General features: G+C 46.2%; 2 protein-coding genes across 2 annotated transcripts; both read right to left on the reverse strand.

Moving 5' to 3' along the window:
- Positions 1-2,804: 2,804 nt before the first annotated feature.
- Positions 2,805-7,133, reverse strand: myod1 (myogenic differentiation 1). Its single transcript, XM_040132839.1, has 3 exons — positions 6,344-7,133; positions 5,200-5,281; positions 2,805-4,579 (listed from the first exon to the last, which is right to left on the reverse strand). The coding sequence occupies exons 1-3, from the start codon at positions 6,932-6,934 to the stop codon at positions 4,359-4,361; spliced, it is 894 nt and encodes a 297-aa protein (XP_039988773.1). The 5' UTR covers positions 6,935-7,133; the 3' UTR covers positions 2,805-4,358.
- Positions 7,134-11,085: 3,952 nt separating this feature from the next.
- Positions 11,086-18,361, reverse strand: zgc:172145 (uncharacterized protein LOC559095 homolog). The gene is made up of 3 exons (XM_040132109.1): positions 18,125-18,361; positions 16,451-16,597; positions 11,086-11,739 (listed from the first exon to the last, which is right to left on the reverse strand). The coding sequence occupies exons 1-3, from the start codon at positions 18,293-18,295 to the stop codon at positions 11,449-11,451; spliced, it is 609 nt and encodes a 202-aa protein (XP_039988043.1). The 5' UTR covers positions 18,296-18,361; the 3' UTR covers positions 11,086-11,448.
- Between the last annotated feature and the right edge of the window lie 336 nt (positions 18,362-18,697).

Genomic DNA, 18,697 nt, shown 5'->3' on the forward strand with positions numbered 1-18,697 from the left:
GATCTGTTGTTATTCAGAAATCAATAAAGTTCAGTATTTTTAGTCGTGTAATTTTAAAGTCATTTGTTCAGCACTGTTTTCTAACTGCAGGGTCGAATTGAACTTTAGTGTTTAGTGATTTAGTCGGCAGGAAATAGAGGCTCTGCGCTTTCACCGCTGGCTAATTCATCACCGCAAGGTCTCGAAGTCTCTTTATTTTATCCAAGTGCTCACAAAAGATCGGTATTATATGTACTGAAGTGTTGAATGAATCCACGAACTGATTGAATAAGGAAGAAATGTTGATAAATCAAAAGGAAAAAGAAAAATCGGGGGAAATTATTTTTGGGCTTAACAGTATTTTCGGTTGTAAAATACTACATGAGGGTCCCTGCAAAAGCAAAGAGTGTGATGGAAAAATACAATAACTCAATAACATGTTACAGGCCTACGACATCCATCAGGTCTTTCTGCTCAGAAAACCACCTGCTCCGTGGGCTGACTGGTGAGGGTGAGCCGGGTTCATTATTCACTATCAGAAGGGTTTTTAGAATCAAATAATCTTTCTAAAGGTTCTCACTCTGATGAGCCACCACCTGATCGGGAGAACGGGAGACAGGTGCGGCTGTTGATTGAGCGCACCTGTGTGCAGGTCTATAAAACCCAGCAGAGTTCAGCACGACAGGAACTTCTGAACACTGAGTTTTTCCAGTCACTCGACAAAAGAAAATTCCAGTCAACGCACGTGCACTTACAGAAACAACCTGCACCCTGGATCGTCACACAGAAAGCAAAAGATGATGATGATGATGATGGTGGTAACATTTGTTTGTGGAGCACTTTTCAAAACTCAAGGTACAAAGTGTTTCACCATAAAATCATGAAATAAAAAGATTAAAAAAACAAATTAAAACTGAATAACCCCAATCACATCAGGATAGATTCTCCAACAAAAGAGATTTAAAAGATGTCACTGACTCGCCCAGACTGATTTCCTCAGTCAGGTCCGACTGCAAACTCTCTGTCCCCTTTAGCTTTCAGCCGGGTCTCTGGACCAGGTACGAGACCTCTGCCTCAGGATCTCCAACAACACAGTGGCTCATGGTACTAAAAGGCCTTAATGTAACATGGAGAAAGGCCTTAAAAGTCATCAGCTCAAGACCTTGAAATCAATTCTTAGACATAGTGGGGGTCCGGTATAAAGAAGCCAGAGCAGGAGCGGCACGGTCACACCTCGTGGTTCTGGGTAAAAGTCTGGCAGCTGAGTTCGGTGCAGGTCTGGAGTCAGTCGGAGGATTTTTGGCTAAAACGAGTAGAAAGGCTGTTGCATCAATCAAGGCGTGAATAAAATAAAAGCCTGTAAAATGGTCTTTGCCTTTTTAAAAGTAGGGAAAGATCATATTTTTGAAACATCGTGAAATATACACAGTAAAATGAAACCTTTCCAATAAGTCTGAGCAGTGAACATGCAAGCGGATTTTACTGACTCCTCATTCCAGGGCAGAAATAAACCGGGAGCCTGGGAACAGGTGGGACGGGATCTGAGGAAGCAGGAATTCTTTAGCGGGAGAATCTGAAATTATTGAAGTGACGAGTTTATTTTGTTTGAACTGTACAGGAAGTCTGAGTCCGACAGGAACCTCATGTAGAACCGTCAGCGGCCACTTTATTAGGGACACCGGTACAATCTGATGCAATCCAGGGCGACTGTTCTGCCATAAAGTCGACTTTTATGATCATTCGGTTTTGTTTTAGATGTGAGACCAGTTAGTGGTGGTGTTGGACTAGACTGGAATATGCTTCTAATATCCTACCTCCCTCAGTCATCTATAACATAGTGCAGTACAACACCACCTTCTCAACTATGAGCTCATAAAAGACTCTATATAAATATAAATATAATTGAATTTACGCATTTCCAACCAAAAAAAGTGAACATTGGAAACTTGGAAGGTTTAGTATACGTCTACCTGGTGAACGCTGAATGTTTTAAATCGATAATGAAGAAACAAAAGGGGGAAGTTTGACTTGAACGGTGCCACCGTGCGGTGCAGAAATACCCGCGGGTCTCCGCTGCCATCACACGATGGAGCTGTTGATCTGTGAGTCAACACGTCGGCGGCCAGGAGAGAGGTTTAGGCTGAACGTTCTCTACTCACTCAGCAGCCTGTTGGTAAAAGTCAGGGTTTCACAAACAGTGTTTTGGGAGAACGATCTAAAAGCTCATTGTGTTTTCATATAGACTTATCATTTATTATTATTATTATTATTATTATTATTATTATTATTTACCTCCTTTATGCAAAACTCAAATCATAGACTTAATTTGTGAAGCTGTTCTTAAAGGCAAGATATTTGACGTCGAGAGGAAAAATGGACACACAAAATTCAACTGAGTTATAATTTATAATATACTGAGATGAGTTGTTCTGAAAAGACATTAAAATGAAAGGGGGGGGGACTAAGTATCAAAATGAGTTATGTAAAAGCAACGAAAGATGAGGATTGATTTTAAAAATAAAATCATAGCTACAGCTATAATTAAAAATCCATAAGGCCTAAGTTACTAACTGGCTTCTGTTTAACTAAAATAAACTTTATATATCGACAGTGAAAAATATTAAATGTTTCCTTTGTAGCTTTTCCCACCAAAACTGTTCTGAAATTACCCCACGTGTATAAAATAAAAACGCTGACTTATCCCCAGGCCTCCAAGGCCCTTAATTAATGACAGAATACATTTAAAACATTTCCATTCAAAGTCGAGCAATTAAAAACTCACTCGTGTTTGTTTGGTTTTTTTTGTATAAATAAGCAGGTTCATTTATTTGTCATTAGACTGTCACTCAGTTTTCAGATGTATAAATATAAAGTTTAACATTTTTCACAACAAACAAAAGCACATACAGACAGAAACATTAAATACATAATTAATACTTTCAGTTGGAACAAATCAGCTCTTATTTACATAATATGTACAGAAACAGAAAAATGGTCCTCCGCTGCAGTGAAATGAAAACGACAAATGAAACAAACTGAATTTGGCCGGGACAGGAAGGTGGGGCAAAAGAAAACACTACGGTACTCCCGTTAAACTCCCGGAAATCTGATCTGAGGAATGAATTCCTCTGTAGTTTTGTTATTTATCAGTAAAGTTTTACCACAGAAATCTGTAGTTTTTGTATTTTTACACACAGCCCATATCGTAGGATTGTTGTCGTTCTTTTCTTCCCGAGGGAATTGAACAGCCGGGGCTTTTAGGACTTCAGATGGACGAATGTGGAGGAATGTACGTGGATGGTTTTTGGCCTCCGTCCTTCATCAAGTAGACGACACACAGAAAGGAAGAAAGAGATCCGTCTGAACGACTCAGCTGAGCCTTTAAAATAGTTTTCTTAACTTAAAACGAGATAAAAATGACCGAAGTACAGGAAGAGCTGAACTGGTTTCTACTCATGGGTAAACCTGTCATACAAATGTTTGCAAAAGAAAACATCTTCCAGCATTCAGCCGGCTCGATCTAGACTCTAGTCCACTTGCATTAAGAGCGGCGAAGGGAATCTGGGGGTCAAATATGCTGAACGGCGGAAGATCATTCCTGCCAGCTCCAAGTCTAGAGTCATACTAGACTGGATGTACGAGGTCAAACTTGTGACTCCGGCTACTTGCTGAATGCATCTTTTCTTTTTTATTGTTGCAAACTTTATCTTATTTTGAAAAAATACACTATCTTATAATTTGACATAATAAATAAAGAACTGAACAATTACGACTTTCTCTCTCGTGATGTTATCGACGGTGTTCGTGTAGTTATTGACACCGATACGTGGAGCTGTTCGGTTTTTTTTTTTTGTTCTCATTCCTTTTTCTTCAGCTTTTGACTTGAGACACATTTTACTGTTTAGGAATAATGGTTTCTGCTTACTTGAGGCCCTCTTCCAGAGCTTTTGACCATGTCTGGTGATCTTCATCAGCACATAGAGCATGCTCAATAACTATATAAAATCTATAAAATGTGATAATAAAATACCAAACTCTGTTTGTTGATGAAGACTGTGAGATGTGGCTGAAAAGCCCTGCCTAGCCAGAGGTTCCTGAGAGGGCCTTGAGATTTCCTTTGCTTCTGAATTTTTTTGGGATAAACTACAGTTTCCGAATTCAAGAATAAACTTTCATGTTGAATTTTTCTTTTTTCGGCAGGAATGAGCTTCCATACCCGGAGCTAAAGGGAATAAGAATAAAAGAAGGTGTGGAAGGATGTTGAGAAAACTCTACAAACTTTACAGCTGATGCAAACAGGTTGTGAAGACTCAGTTCAGCCTAAATAAGGTAAAAACAATCACTTCCACTGTGAGTGTGTGTGTGTGTGGGGGGGGGGTCTATAGGACTTGGTAGATCAGGTTGGGGTCCTGGCTGGCAGTCGGAGAGGGGACCTGGACGAGGCCGGGGGCCGCTGCCTCACCGGCCGGGTCCGCTGGCGGGGACCCGGGCCCGTCGGTGGCCGGCAGCAGGCTGCTGTTGTCGGTGGAGATCCGCTCCACGATGCTGGAGAGACAGTCCAGACTGGAGACCACCGAGCTCCGGTCGCTCTTCAGACCACCTGAAGATGACACAAAACACCAGAGATAATAATTCAATTCCGTTTTTATTCAAGTTCTAGTTCAATTTTTAAAATGTTTTTGTATTTTTTTTTTTTTTCTAATTTTAATTTTCTGAAGTTTGACAAAACTGTTGCTGATACGAAAAACAACAGTCAAGGTCTTTTTATGTGATTCACCAACCAAACAAAAACTAACTGGAGATTTTACTCAGCAGGTCATTTTTAACAAAAGCTTCGAGTTCATCTTCGATTAAACAAATGACATTTCGTCTCCTAATATTTAGAGTAAAATGTTTATAACAGTAGTATTAATAATGATAATGATGGTGATAATTAATAATTAATGATAGTAATAATTAATAATAATCAATAATAAATAATAATAATAATACTCTGTACCATCAGGCCTCTTAAAATGTTGTTTCTCTATCAAGTTTCTTTAAGAGAAAGGCTCCTACTTGTTCTGTTCTATCGTTTGATTGTTTCATCGCTTCTTCCATTTGCCTTTTCCCACCTCACTGCCCCCGTTTCTCCACCGGAGGTGAGTGAAGTGGTTCGTCGTTTTAACCGCCGGCTGCTACGGCGTCGTGGTTATTGTCAAGCGGCCTCTGGTCTCTTACCGTTTGGGGTCTGGGAGAAATAGGAGCTGCTGTCGTAGCTTCCTCTTCTGGTCGGCTGGCAGCTCGGGCCGCTGAAGTCCGTCTGAGGCAAGAGGGAGAGACACGGGTTTAGACATGGGGTCGCTACGGCAGGTGCCGCGCAGCGTTTCGGCCTCACGCCGCGAAGCCCGCGGCCGGAGCAGCGCCGGCGCTCGGCGAGAGGAACCGGGACCAGCGATTTCCTCACCCGAGGAAAAGAGAAGGGGAAATACCGAAGGCCGAGTGCGGAGAACGCGGCCAGGAGAGGCCACGATGGTGAGGGATACGCGTTCACAACGCGCCGCCGACCCTGCGGATACTGATGGTCATGGCCTCTTTTCCAAAACGAAGCGTTTTAGTTCAGACAGTTTTCCTGACGCGGGCCAAAGAAAATCATCCCATCGGACAAATAACGAGCGAACTGTCGGTGGCGAGAAACGACACGTGAAACGGGTCTAAACGGGTCTAGACCCTGGTAGTTTTTCCATCCGTGGGTCTCAACGACACTTTAGTTTAGTTTTAAAAAGTAAAAATAAAAACAAAACGTTATTATTATATTATTATGACATGTCTCCTTTTAACAAGGGAATCGACTATTTATTGCAACATTACCAATGTTCTCTTTAAATGTTGATGCCGCGACAAAACTAGATGAAGCTTCTTATTTTATATATATATATATTTTTTAAATTTAAACACTGAGGGGAGAAAAAACGTAAACCACCTGAAATACCACAGCTGGAGATGGAGTATGTGACCTGGAAAAAAGGAGAAAATAATATTAGGAGGAGAGAAACTCTATTTTCGACCCTTCTAACACAAAATGACAGGTAGTGAGGACGTCGAGTTGCAGCTACGCGAGCGCAGAAGTCGCCTTTGGCTCCTGTGCGCAAAGCAGCCGATCGAAATCATTTAGACCCGGACCCACTGTGGTCAAACCAGACGTTTCGTGGGTCGGAATGACGCCTGGAAATAGTTGAAATCGAAATTCGAAGAGAAACCAAACCACGATACGAGTCAAGGCGGAAAAAACCCGACGCGTCCGTGCGCAAAGACGCGCTGGAGAAACTCATGGAGACATTTCGGAAGCGCGGTCACAGCTTCCCCGCCGACTCCCCGAACTCACCATGCCGTCGGAGCAGTTGGAGCGGGGGCTGGAGGCGTCCGAGTCCCCGCTGTAGTGCTCCAGCACCGGGTAGAAGCCGTCGTCCTGCCCGCCGCGCAGCAGCGCCTGCAGGGACTCGATGTAGCTGATGGCGTTGCGCAGGATCTCCACCTTGGGCAGCCGCTGGTTGGGGTTGGCCGTCGTGCAGCGCTTCAGGGTCTCGAAGGCGTCGTTGACCTTGCTGAGCCGCCGGCGCTCCCGCAGCGTGGCCGCCTTCCGCCGGTCCGCGTTGGTGGTCTTCCGCTTGCAGGCCTTGCAGGCCCAGAGCAGGCAGCGGCCCGCCTGGTGGTGCCCGCTGGGGGCGCGGACGTGCTCGTCGTCCTCCACCTCGGCGTGGTGGTGGAGGTGCAGGAGCGAGGACGGGGAGGAGGAAGAGGAGGAGGAGGACGGGGAGGGGGAGGACGAAGAGGAGTCGTCCGGCTTCAGCAGGCCCACGTGGACCAGCCGCGGGTCCAGGTCCTCGAAGAAGTGCATGTCGCTGGTGTTGAAGCAGGGGTCGTCGTAGAAATCATCGGCGGCAGGGATGGGGAAAGAGATATCCGACAACTCCATGGTTCAGTCCCCAACGCACCACAGAAGAAGAGAAATCCAGTGAGGGAGACGGACGAGTCTTCAGCCACAAACAGAAGGCAGAAGAAGAGGAGACCGAGCCGGAGGGAACTGGGGTGTGTGAGGCGGTGTCGGTGCTTTGGGGGAATGTAGGGTCCTGTCACAAACTGTTCTGTCCCCTCAGCTGTCGACCTGGACCCTCTTATACCTGGGACATCGGCTGGAGGGGGGGGCGGGGTCCGGCCAACCAGCGGGCGGCGGGAGGGGTTTACAACTTCACGGCAATTAGTGTACAATTACCCGCCACGGAGCAGCGGCGGCAGGGTAATGCAGCGCCGCACGCGGCGGGGGACGCTGGATATGCTGAGACGTAACGTTGAATGTTTTCATGCCGCTTTTCTTCCGTTTTCAATGTTTTTAATGCAGAACTTTTTAACTATTTTGTTCCTTTTTTAGAAACCTTTTATCCGCGTACGAGCTGCGCCTCGAGTCGTCTTGACCCGGAGCTCGCCGGGTTTTTACGCGTGGTGAAATGTGTCCCAGTGTAATCTACGGGTCTCCTGAAGCTACGCAGAATAAAAAGCAACCCCAGGCATCACAACCGATACCCCCCCCCCCCGTTTAGCATTTACAAGCGGGTCTTATGTTCCGTAGACGCGTCTCAACGCACCGTAATGCGGCCGCCGGCAGGTATCAGGACACTTGTTCTTAAATGTGGCGCATCCGTCGAACTTCTCCTGTGAAGACACCAGATGTTGTCGCTGCTGCTGCCTCCACCTATCGGCGTCCACGGGAGCAGCCACGGCACTGACGCGTTGTAAGAGGAGATGTGTTATTTATCACCTCTTTCTTTATTTATTGCTTAGTTTTTACATAATAATACATCAAACTAAGAAGAATAAATCTTTAAAGGGGCTGTTTGTTTTTTTGATCTGATGAGGCAGAAAACAAAATTCCTCATTTATTTACTGTGAGAAACAGTGAATATAAAAACTGTGAGAAGCGGGAGAAAGATCGAAATGAATTCAAAGCAGAACCAGTAGGATTTGGACGTTTTTAGTCCTGTTCCACACACGAACATGAAAATTCAGTCGTCCGGTCCGGGGAGAGGCTCGTTTGGATACAGGCCGCCTCCTCGCCACCGACTGTTGCGCAGTGACGGCAGAGCTGCCTCGGCGCCGCGTGGTCACGGAAGTAAACCATGTCACATCCAAACTTAGCAGAAATGCGCGCAAACGACGCACACATTTCACGTGTGTACGCAGCCAGACGCCATTTTTAAAGAGTGTTAATACTGCATGAAAGTGTGAACTCAGTAATCAAGTTAAATGTCACTGGGTTTATTTTTAGATGGAGTGTTTCTCTGTGTGTGTGTGTGTGTGTGTGTGTGTGTGTGTGTGAGTGTGAGAGAGAGAGAGCGTCTGCAGTCAGAGGAGTCCCACCGACCTCCTCCTCTCGACCTGCAGCTCCCCTCTCAGCTGTCATCGCTGCACCGAGCGTCCAGAAACATTTAAATGCAGATCAGTGATTTTTCACACAAACGCGCAGCAAAGTCGGAGGTGGTGTTGCCCTCCAGCTGCAGCACACCGCCGCTGCAGCTGGAGGGCGCCGCAGAGCGGATCCTGAGCCGAACGGTCCGCGGCGGGACCCGGTCCTTCTGCCCCGAGCACGGTCTCGCAGGCCGTGGGCTAACTACCCATCAACCTCTGCCAGTCACGACTGACAGATGGTTAGACACTGTGCTCCGTGGACGCTTTAAGTGTCTGAGGAAATATTCAAACCCTCTGCTCAAAGGATTATCACTATCACTCCAAAATGATTGACAGGTCTTTTAATACAGGGCCTGACCCCAGACAACAGCCACGTAAACGTTGGTCATGTTTTTGGCTGCTATTAAACGTTTTGCTTATATAAGTCAAGTTTCTACACACGAGTTCAACGGACTTTAGGTTTAGTTGAGAAATATTTAGAAAAATGTCACCTGGAAATCTCAGATGATTCTGTATGTGTCAATTAACATGTAGCTATGGTGAAAACAACAAATACCAAATGATCGTTTCATTATTTTCAAACATGAGAGCGAGCACCGATGTGGGGGGCAAAAGAAAACACTGATTACTGCAAGTGAGGTTTTCCATCTCCAACTTTATTACATGCTGCACGACGAGCTCAAGCTTTGGCTTCAGAGAATCACAGAAACGACACGTGGGCAGTAACATCTGCGCATTATTCCGCGGCTCCTCCCTCACACCGGAGCACTGTGGGACAAGTGAGGGTCGCAAAACAGGAATATGCTGTAGGATTGAATACGCTGCGAAATCAATAATACGAATAGAGTGATATTTATACGTTGGAATACGCAAGAGCACAAACAGAGGACGCAGAGTAGCAGCATACTTGGTAGGAATACGTATACTTGTGTAAAGTTTCCCTTTAAAAATGGCTTCATGCAGATTTAGGAAACGTTCTTATTTTTAAAAATCATTCAGTCAAACAAAAACGTCTGAGCAGGGCCGGTCACTGAATGGCGACGGTTTTTCTGGTACTATCCAAAATGCGTCTAGAAATCCTAGAGTCCGAAACGATCAGGAAGGCTGCTCAGGTTGGTCCCGTAGAAAAACATGTTTAAATTCCTCGAAGGAAAGTGTGAAAAATATCTGACTTTAATGCAGAAAAATCTCAAATGGATTCACTTTAGAGCCTTTTGGAAAGAGTTTTGGTTTTCATGTTGTGTCCTGTTTATTGAACAGGTGCAGAAATGCAAACTGAGATATTCGCAGGGGTGTTGGAGCTGTTTGTCAGGTGCTGCTGGGTTTCAGGTTTGAGCTCTGCGCTAAAACCCCCTGCCAGATGAACCCAGCTGACTACAAGAGGGACGGGTCCTGGATAAAGTCTTATCACTTCTCATTGGGTTTCACTTATGCGGCAGTGTTAGCAAAGCATTTCTTTGCTAACACCGACTTATATAATAATCACAAAGCAGAGCAAACATACCAGAGTGACACGAACAGGTGGCAACCTGCTGCGTGGCCAACAATTTGGGCGGAAATTGAAATGAAATGATCTATTGGAGAACAATAAGCGGCTGAGAATGTAAAAGACAACTTAGGAGCTTTTTAAAGGTGCATTTTTTTTCCTCTTTTGATGGAGCTAGGCTAACAGTTCCCCCCTTCTCTAAGTCTCTGTTCTAAGCTAGGCTAAACACGTTCTGGACCTATTTCTGTACTGGACACAAAGAGAGGTGAAACTGAAACTCCATCTTGACTCTGGGGGAAGATTTGTAACTGGCAAATTTCACAAAATGTCACCCAAAAAGTCAGATTTTTTTATTTTTCAGAGCGAGGAAAATCAAACTTTTACTCCCTGCAGAGAAATACCAAAAAGGAGTATCGTATACCGGCCAAGACTTCCGTTTGCCTGAGGCAGATCGATCACCCGTGAGTTCTTCCTGCAGCTCATTCAGGATATACTCCCCAAACCCCCGCCTGGTCGTTGGTGCAGCCCGACCGGGCGGGCGCTGGTGAGCAGGTCACCCAGGAGTTTGAGGCGGTCCAGCCGCGTGCAAGGAAGTGGCTCTCACGACGCCGGCGGTGTGCGGGTCTCCGTGCTCGCGGGCCAGCTGGCTCAGCTCGACCAGCACACCGGCCTCCTCCTTCAGCTGGAGCAGCAGCAGCTCCAGAGCCGGTAACACGGCACGGACCGCCTCGCAGCCCGGCTTCTGTAAAATCAACGACACACAAGCGCGTGAGAGGCAGGATTTCTCCTGTTTTCAGTTGTTTGGAGACTAAAGCCAAGGCCACCAGCTTTTCATCCGTCAAAAACACTACCGCTCGCAGCTGAGGTCGGCGGATATAAAGGTGTTTCTGAAGAGCATCGTTTTTTGTGATCTTAGTGTTGTTGATGATGAATTTCATTTTGTATTCCATGGGCCCATGTACAGTGACTTGAGGAATAGTCTGTCTGAAAAAAAATTCAGCTGACAAACCCTGATTTGATTTGGTTGTCTGAACGCCAGAGGTTGAGTTTCCTCTTTTAATGAAGAGATTTTTCTTTTGGCAAGATTTATAGAAAAAGACATGGCAATTAAGACAGAGGAAGCTCTATCCATCCCACCAGGACATTTATGTCATGGAAATTGAAATGAAATGATCTATTGGAGAACAATAAACGGCTGAGAATGTAAAAGACAACTTAGGAGCTTTTTAAAGGTGCATTTTTTTTCCTCTTTTGATGGAGCTAGGCTAACAGTTCCCCCCTTCTCTAAGTCTCTGTTCTAAGCTAGGCTAAACACGTTCTGGACCTATTTCTGTACTGGACACAAAGAGAGGTGAAACTGAAACTCCATCTTGACTCTGGGGGAAGATTTGCAACTGGCAAATTTCACAAAATGTCACCCAAAAAGTCAGATTTTTTTATTTTTCAGAGCGAGGAAAATCAAACTTTTACTCCCTGCAGAGAAATACCAAAAAGGAGTATCGTATACCGGCCAAGACTTCCGTTTGCCTGAGGCAGATCGATCACCCGGTGAGTTCTTCCTGCAGCTCATTCAGGATATACTCCCCAAACCCCCCCGTCTGGTCGTTGGTGCAGCCCGACCGGCGGGCGCTGGTGAGCAGGTCACCCAGGAGTTTGAGGCGGTCCAGCCGCGGTGCAAGGAAGTGGCTCCTCACGACGCCGGCGGTGTGCGGGTCTCCGTGCTCGCGGGCCAGCTGGCTCAGCTCGACCAGCACACCGGCCTCCTCCTTCAGCTGGAGCAGCAGCAGCTCCAGAGCCGGTAACACGGCACGGACCGCCTGGCAGCCCGGCTTCTGTAAAATCAACGACACACAAGCGCGTGAGAGGCAGGATTTCTCTTGTTTTCAGTTGTTTGAAGACTAAAGCCAAGGCCACCAGCTTTTCATCCGTCAAAAACACTACCGTTCGCAGCTGAGGTCGGCAGATATAAAGGTGTTTCTGAAGAGCATCGTTTTTTGTGATCTTAGTGTTGTTGATGATGAATTTCATTTTGTATTCCATGGGCCCATGTACAGTGACTTGAGGAATAGTCTGTCTGAAAAAAAATTCAGCTGACAAACCCTGATTTGATTTGGTTGTCTGAAAGCCAGAGGTTGAGTTTCCTCTTTTAATGAAGAGATTTTTCTTTTGGCAAGATTTATAGAAAAAGACATGGCAATTAAGACAGAGGAAGCTCTATCCATCCCACCAGGACATTTATGTCATGGAAATTGAATGTTTTGAAATGTTCTTTTATGGATTTGTGGAAATCGTATTTTGTGATTGTTGTTGCTGCTGTCACCATCAATCACTCAATCAATCATATACAGTATACTGTATGCCTAGCTTTATAGAGACATCAACCAAACCAGCAGCCAGCAAACTTACCAGCACTTGTAACAGCACAATTTCCATGTAAGTTCATTTCAGTGGAAATGGCACAATCCCTGGATTCACTCACAGAGGCTCATAAATCTGCGCAGAGCTTCTGAGTTCATTTTTTGTGAACTCTGACAGACTGGAAGAGTCCAGAATAAAGGAAGTCAACCTGTTACCAGACACTCCTTTTTCTGTGCACAAGCCCAAAAATAATGCACCCAAATATTAAGGTTACTGTTCTTCAACCCTTTTTTATTACAGTCGTAAACCTGGTCTCCCTTGAAAGGTAACTCATTAAATTTTTACAGCCAAAAATTCAGAATGAGTGGAAGAGATGACTGAAGAAATTCAGTCATCCAAGTCACGGTCATCCAAGAAGAGTTGAATCAAGGGCAACTGGACTTGGTTGTAGATCTTGAAGACGTTTCGCCTGTCATCCAAGAGGCTTCTTCAGTTCTGACTGACTCGTGGGGAGTCCCAGGTGTTTTTGAGAGTAGAAGCGATACCGAACCAAAGTTACAGAGTCACAAACACGGCCCTTTTATGTTGAAAACACTTTGGAGCCACAGCCACAATGCTGACCCAATTCTGTGTCAACAGCTGTTGCGGTGATACGGGGATAAAACCCCTTTACACAGACAGCACAGATAGAAACAGTGAAATCAGAGCTTTCAAGCAATGTGGAATTGGTCAAGGTTGTGTGAAGAGTCCGGTAAAGACCAAAACACACCTGAAGTAGCGCCACCAAGGCCAAAGCGTTCCATGAGTGGGACAGTGTATTTTAAAAGGTGATCGTTGACTGTGTTGCAACATCTAATTTTATACAAACTGCTCGACAAAAGAGATGCAATCGGTCTCTGGGTAGGAGTCAATGGTACAAACACTTCTCTTAAACAAACTGTCTTAATCTACATCACCAAACTCCCGGCACCGCCTGTTTTCGCAGGGAGATTCAAATCCCTAACCGATGCATGCGCATTTAACGTTTTCTAAAGAAATATGTCGATTTAAGAGTTGTTATTTCAGTCAGTTGACTTACATGTGTCCATCTCATCCACCATTTTTCCGTCACCGTCCATTAACGACGTTAGGTGGCTACGTAGGAAGAGGACGTTCCCATTCTCAGTGCAGCCTACAATTGTCGGGTCGCTTGGTTGTTTCTTCAACTGGGGAACCGCCAGCAATAAGCACAGCACCAGGCATTTTTAAATAATTGAACAAATCAGATGAAGAAAAAAGACCAAACTACATGGTGACTAAAGATTTTTGAACTGAACTACACTTTCACCATCAACGGTAAAGCTCTAAGAACGCTGTACAGCATAGTTTGTTTTGTCCAAGGCTTTCATACTGTGATTGAACACTGCAGCTGCGTAGGCCTCAGTATGCTTCAAGCGAAGCGCCGGTCCAGCAGTGTCCGAAACGCCCCTTTCCAGTGGCAGAAATGGGAGCGTCGCGTCCGAAGATTTTCGGAACTTTCTGCCTCAGACAATCTGAGCGCCATGTCCACTTCGCACGGTGACTGACCAGGTGTGTGGAGGTCTGAAAGTCTGCGGGGTTTGAGCCTCCTCTTCTCTTGTACGACCTAGCTCTTCTGAACCATGCCGAAGGCCTGCGCGTTGTAACTGGACAGCCTTTAAACCGGCAATCATGAGGCTGGTAGTTGTCTCATGCTGCATTGAAAACTTAGAAGTCAAAGTGCAGGTTGCCAGACCTCCTTTATAGTTGGCATTCGACCCAATCCGACCAACTTTTGGTACAGTGTTAGTAGGTCTGGTCATGAGACCTATGTTTGTCTCCTCACTGCATTAGAGCGGTAGATTCGGTGATATGTAATTTGTTTGACTTTAAAATAAAATCACCCAGAACAGCGCACTTCACAATTTAACTGAACGAGATTAAACGTGAAACTACATCAAACCGAAGTGAGCGGTAAAGGACTCGGAGGTGTTGTCTCGCCAAGGCACACTGCACCAGAGAAACGGATAACAAGGTGTCCCAAAGTAATGCTGACTGGGCCAGGGCCTCAGTCCTGAAACGATTTTACACGACTCATAAACCCGGGGCAGCGGTCGGAGGCCAGGCTGTGACGCGCCAGTGCCACCAGCGCTGAAGCTGTTGGCCATCTGGAAACGCCATCAGCGACCACCGTCCCTCTGCCGCGGCATTAATCTCGCCAATTTTCCGGAACTCAGAGGGGGGGAATGTACACCCTGGCCGGCTTACGGCCAAAGCCAGGGGCAGGTCTCCAGGGTTTTAACCTCCCTCCCTCCCTTCTCCTCTGGCCTCTTGGTATCTTAACCCAGGCCCCTCACCCTGTCCTATGCCGGCCCCGAATGAAGTGCTTTGCTCCAAAATGAGATCTCTCTCCCATTTGGAAAAAAAGAAACCCACAGAGATAGAGAGACACCTGCTCTGACAAAATGACGGATAGCACAGGAGGAAAAACAAATCCTCACGATGGCACGTTTTGGGAGGAACGTGAGGGTGCCGGCTGAGTAAAACGAGAACGCTGTTACAGACTGAAGCTTCTCTGTCTCACAGATAAAGTTCGAATCATAAATTTTGTTTCAAAATGGATCCGCAAATCAGCTCTTCACACCAGATCATCTGAACACCCATCGCGGACCCCTGAGGATCCAACCAGAGGGGCAGAGTTCAACACCCGGGCCCCCACCCTGCTGAAGTGTCTCTGGGCAACAGATGCTCTTGACCCTGACCTCGCACTGACCCCTGTGTGTCTGTGTGGAAAGAAACAAAGCACATTTGCTCAAATACTGCACTTAAGTTCAGTTTTGACACACTTATACCTCTACTACGGAGGGAAATATTGTATTTTTTACTGCACTACATGTACCTGACAGCTGGAACTACTGGTTACTTCACAGTTTAAGATTTTACACACGTTTATCTTTAAAATATACGATGCACTGTTGTAGACTGCAGTCCAACGGTATATACTAAGTAAGTAGGTAAACTTAGCTGCATCTCAAAGAAACTACAACATAGTCCAATAATACAACACCCCAAAACTGACCATTCGCATGCACTTTTGCTACACAATAAGAATATTTTGCCGGTAACACTTGCACACTTTATTTTTTCCATTTTTGAAGGCAGGACTTTTAATTTGTATATTTACATTGTGTTATTGCCACTTTGACTCAAGTAAAGGGTCTGAATATTTCTTCCACCGCTGTTCTGTGAAGACGGGAGCTGTCATAAAACTGTTATGTGGCCCCATAAAAACACCTTCCATCTTTTAAAGTTACATTAAAGTTGTAATCCTCAAGGTTTTCATGAAATCAGACCCCATTTTGATGCAGGATTCTGCAGTAGTCGTTCAATGTGTTTACATTTAGTAACTAGAAAGGCACTCAGAGCGCAGGCCTCCGACAAGGCCAATGTGGAACAACATACACCAGACTTCAGAGGAAAAGATTCAAAATAAATGATCCTGATCTGCCCCAGAATTTAAGGGGTTCGTTTCTGGCCCGGGCCCCGTCCCTCCACCGAGTTCAGTGTAAATCCGTTCGGTACTTTTTGCGTAATCCTGCCCACAAATAAACCAACAAACGGACACGGGTGAACTCATGACCTCCCTGGCGGCGGGACTTACTCCTGTAGATAGTATTTTTCACTGGTAGTGGTGGAGTCAACCGTCACCGTGCTGGGTTCAAGTTGCCTTTACGTATTCACAAGGGATTCACAGGAAACGACGCAGCGCCTAATTCACTGACTGGTATCGGCCTCGCTGTTTACTGTCCACTGTCGTACAGCTGGATCAGCTGTAGCTAATGCCAACACAACATTTCCTACTGCCGCTGCGTCACAGTAGAAGCCTTCGAGTGAAACACAAAAGCGGCTGCAGCAAACGCAGCGTATTTGTCACTGCTAACCTCGATTTTTCTTCAAAAATGCACCTACAAAACATTTTTTTGGGAGTGGATGAGTTGTAAAATCCGTCAGGGAGAAACGAAGCGTCGGGAGCAGCCGCAGTGGCTGTTTTGATGAAGAACCACACACCTCCAAGTCCTCAGCAACGTTACCAGCTCCTTACGAAGAACGGAGAATTTAGAAAAGGGAACAACAACATCATACAAATACTAACAAATAATGAAAATGTTCCCTGCCGACACTTTTTACCTGGATGTCTTTGCCGCAGTAGGTGCCCCCCCTCTCAGCCAGGTAGCCCAGCATGGCCTCGGTCTCGTCCTGCTGCTTCAGCGCCTCCTGGTGGAAGAAAGAAGCTACGCGAGGCAGAGCGACGTCGTCCCGCTCAAACGCGCTGGCCTGAAGGAGATAAAACAAAGGGTCAAAGGTCGCTCATTCTGTTTTACACATGTTTGTGAATGTAAACACTACTAAACATTAGTCAGAGTTCATGCTGCGCCAGTCAAAGGTCCCTACATCTGCTGACTGGGATTTTAGTAAACGCTAAAGCTCTGTCCCGACTGAATACGTGATAATAAGTGAAAAGGGGGGCAGCTGTCTTGGTCCAGAGACGCTCAGAGATAGAGCCTCCATGTGACCGAATCCAAGGACAGAACCACTATGTCCTCTGATCCTGCGCATGATTCAATGGCTCGTGTCTAGCAGGCTGAAGCCAAATGGTCCTCAGCATCCCACAGTCCACCGTGCACATCAGGGGTCACGGCAGTGGATGGAGCCCGGACCTGCTGTTCATCACCTCATGGAGGCCGCTACATTCGTTTACACACATCTACATTTAGCGCACACTGATGGAACGTAATGGACACACTTTACCGTTAACCTGCCGATTACTGCCGGCTGTCCGTCATGTGTTCGGGTCGAACGTCACAAGGGAAGTGGATTTATCACCTCGGTCAAAATGATTTCTGGTTTTACGCTTTCTGTTTCTGTTTCTTGAGGTAAAACACCTTCATTCTCTTTCTCCTCTTTTTGCGTGGCCTCTTTTTTGATCATTACCAAGTTCTTACCAAAGAATCTATAATAACAGTGGATATTAGGGACGCGTGTGATGTCCGTACAATATCCTTTCAATCACTGTCACTGCAGGACGGATGTGTCACTAGTTTATAGTGACCTCATCTTGTCTCGTACCACTGTTAAATTCCCATTTGATGAAAATTCCCTGTAACTTTTTCTCTTTTTTAAAAGGTTAACATTTGGATCAATGACATTTTCTGTCATTACTTTGCCTACAGGAAGGTTTGCATGTTGTTTCAAAGTCCTCTCTACACTCAGGTTATGAGGGACTGTATGAAAATGTTTAGTGGGAAGGTCAGAGAAGGTCGGGAGGGTTTTGCGTTTCACGATATGTGTTTACGTTGTTTGTATGTTACAGCTGCTGCACTGACTCTACTTTATTTTTTTGTAGATCAGGGCAGAGTCTTTTATTATTTTTCTCTACCTGGATTTATATTTTATTTAGTTCCTCTCTTGTGGGATTTACTGCAATTTTGTGAGAAAATCAAGTAAAGTCAGAAAAATGAAGAACCCTGCATAACTCTGTTCTGTTCACATGCTGAGGTTGAGGTGGGTTAATGGTTAAAACAATGTTATTCTGTTATTCTGAGATACTGGAGGGAGTCTGCTGCAGTTTTTTTTTTTTTTTTGGTTAAAAATCCCCAACGCACAAAAAACGCATTTGTCCTGATCGGTATCTACAGTTCTGAGGACGAGGAAAAACCAGCCGGAAATGCGTGGAAACGTAGTTTCTAGGTTCTAGTTTAGTGTGCGAGGTCTGGTTTAACTCTCCTCTGCCCTTAGTGCGGTAGCTGATCACACGGCAGACTTCCTGGGTCTCTCCCCGCGCCGGACGGTCGTGTCTCCTACCAGCGCCCGCAGTCCGTAGGCTCCGTCCCAGAGCAGGCTGCTCACCCCGCACAGAGCCTCCTCAACGGCGGCCGGCAGGTTGTGCCCGGCCCGGCTGCTGCCCGCGGAGCTCCGGAGCGCCCCGCACGCAGGCAAGCTGCTCTTTAAGCGCTTTCCTGCGGGCTCGGCCATGTTGCCGCCCGCGCAGCCGCTGATCCTGGACGAACGCAGTCCGGACAACCGCGGGCGTCTCTCTCCAGCCGAACTGAGCCTCGGCAGTGCACCGAGTGGTTCCCGGTCAGCTGCTCAAGTTCATCCGGTGCGCCGAAGCTCAGAGCTGCAGCCGTGAGAACGGGGACAGAGTCAGTCCGGATCAAAGCCATTGCTGTTTCCAGTCCGCACCGGTCCTGGTTTAATCTCTGCTACTCTTCTCCTCAGCAGATCGAAGCCCCTCTGCCCGGGTGCGAGTTGTTCAGCTGGGCTGCGGAACGGAATGGAGCAGCTTGTCCTCTCCTTCCTTCTCCCATCACCATGACTCCTGCTCCGCTAAAGAGCTAAAGAGCTCAGTCTCGCTGATCCCGATGAGACTATAAT

The sequence above is a fragment of the Xiphias gladius genome, chromosome 8, assembly GCF_016859285.1.
Source record: "Xiphias gladius isolate SHS-SW01 ecotype Sanya breed wild chromosome 8, ASM1685928v1, whole genome shotgun sequence".
Classification (NCBI taxonomy): domain Eukaryota; kingdom Metazoa; phylum Chordata; class Actinopteri; order Istiophoriformes; family Xiphiidae; genus Xiphias; species Xiphias gladius.

Bases quoted from the DNA above. Each gene is read 5' to 3' on its own strand.
- zgc:172145 (XM_040132109.1), bottom strand. From the start codon at position 18,295: ATGGCCGAGCCCGCAGGAAAGCGCTTAAAGAGCAGCTTGCCTGCGTGC. The intron at 16,598-18,124 runs GTAGGAGACACG...TATCTCCTTCAG, and splicing joins CCTACGGACTGCGGGCGCTG to GCCAGCGCGTTTGAGCGGGA. The intron at 11,740-16,450 runs GTAAAAAGTGTC...TTGATTTTACAG, and splicing joins ACTGCGGCAAAGACATCCAG to AAGCCGGGCTGCCAGGCGGT.
- myod1 (XM_040132839.1), bottom strand. From the start codon at position 6,934: ATGGAGTTGTCGGATATCTCTTTCCCCATCCCTGCCGCCGATGATTTC. The intron at 5,282-6,343 runs GTGAGTTCGGGG...CTCTTGCCTCAG, and splicing joins CCAACTGCTCCGACGGCATG to ACGGACTTCAGCGGCCCGAG. The intron at 4,580-5,199 runs GTAAGAGACCAG...TGTCATCTTCAG, and splicing joins TTTCTCCCAGACCCCAAACG to GTGGTCTGAAGAGCGACCGG.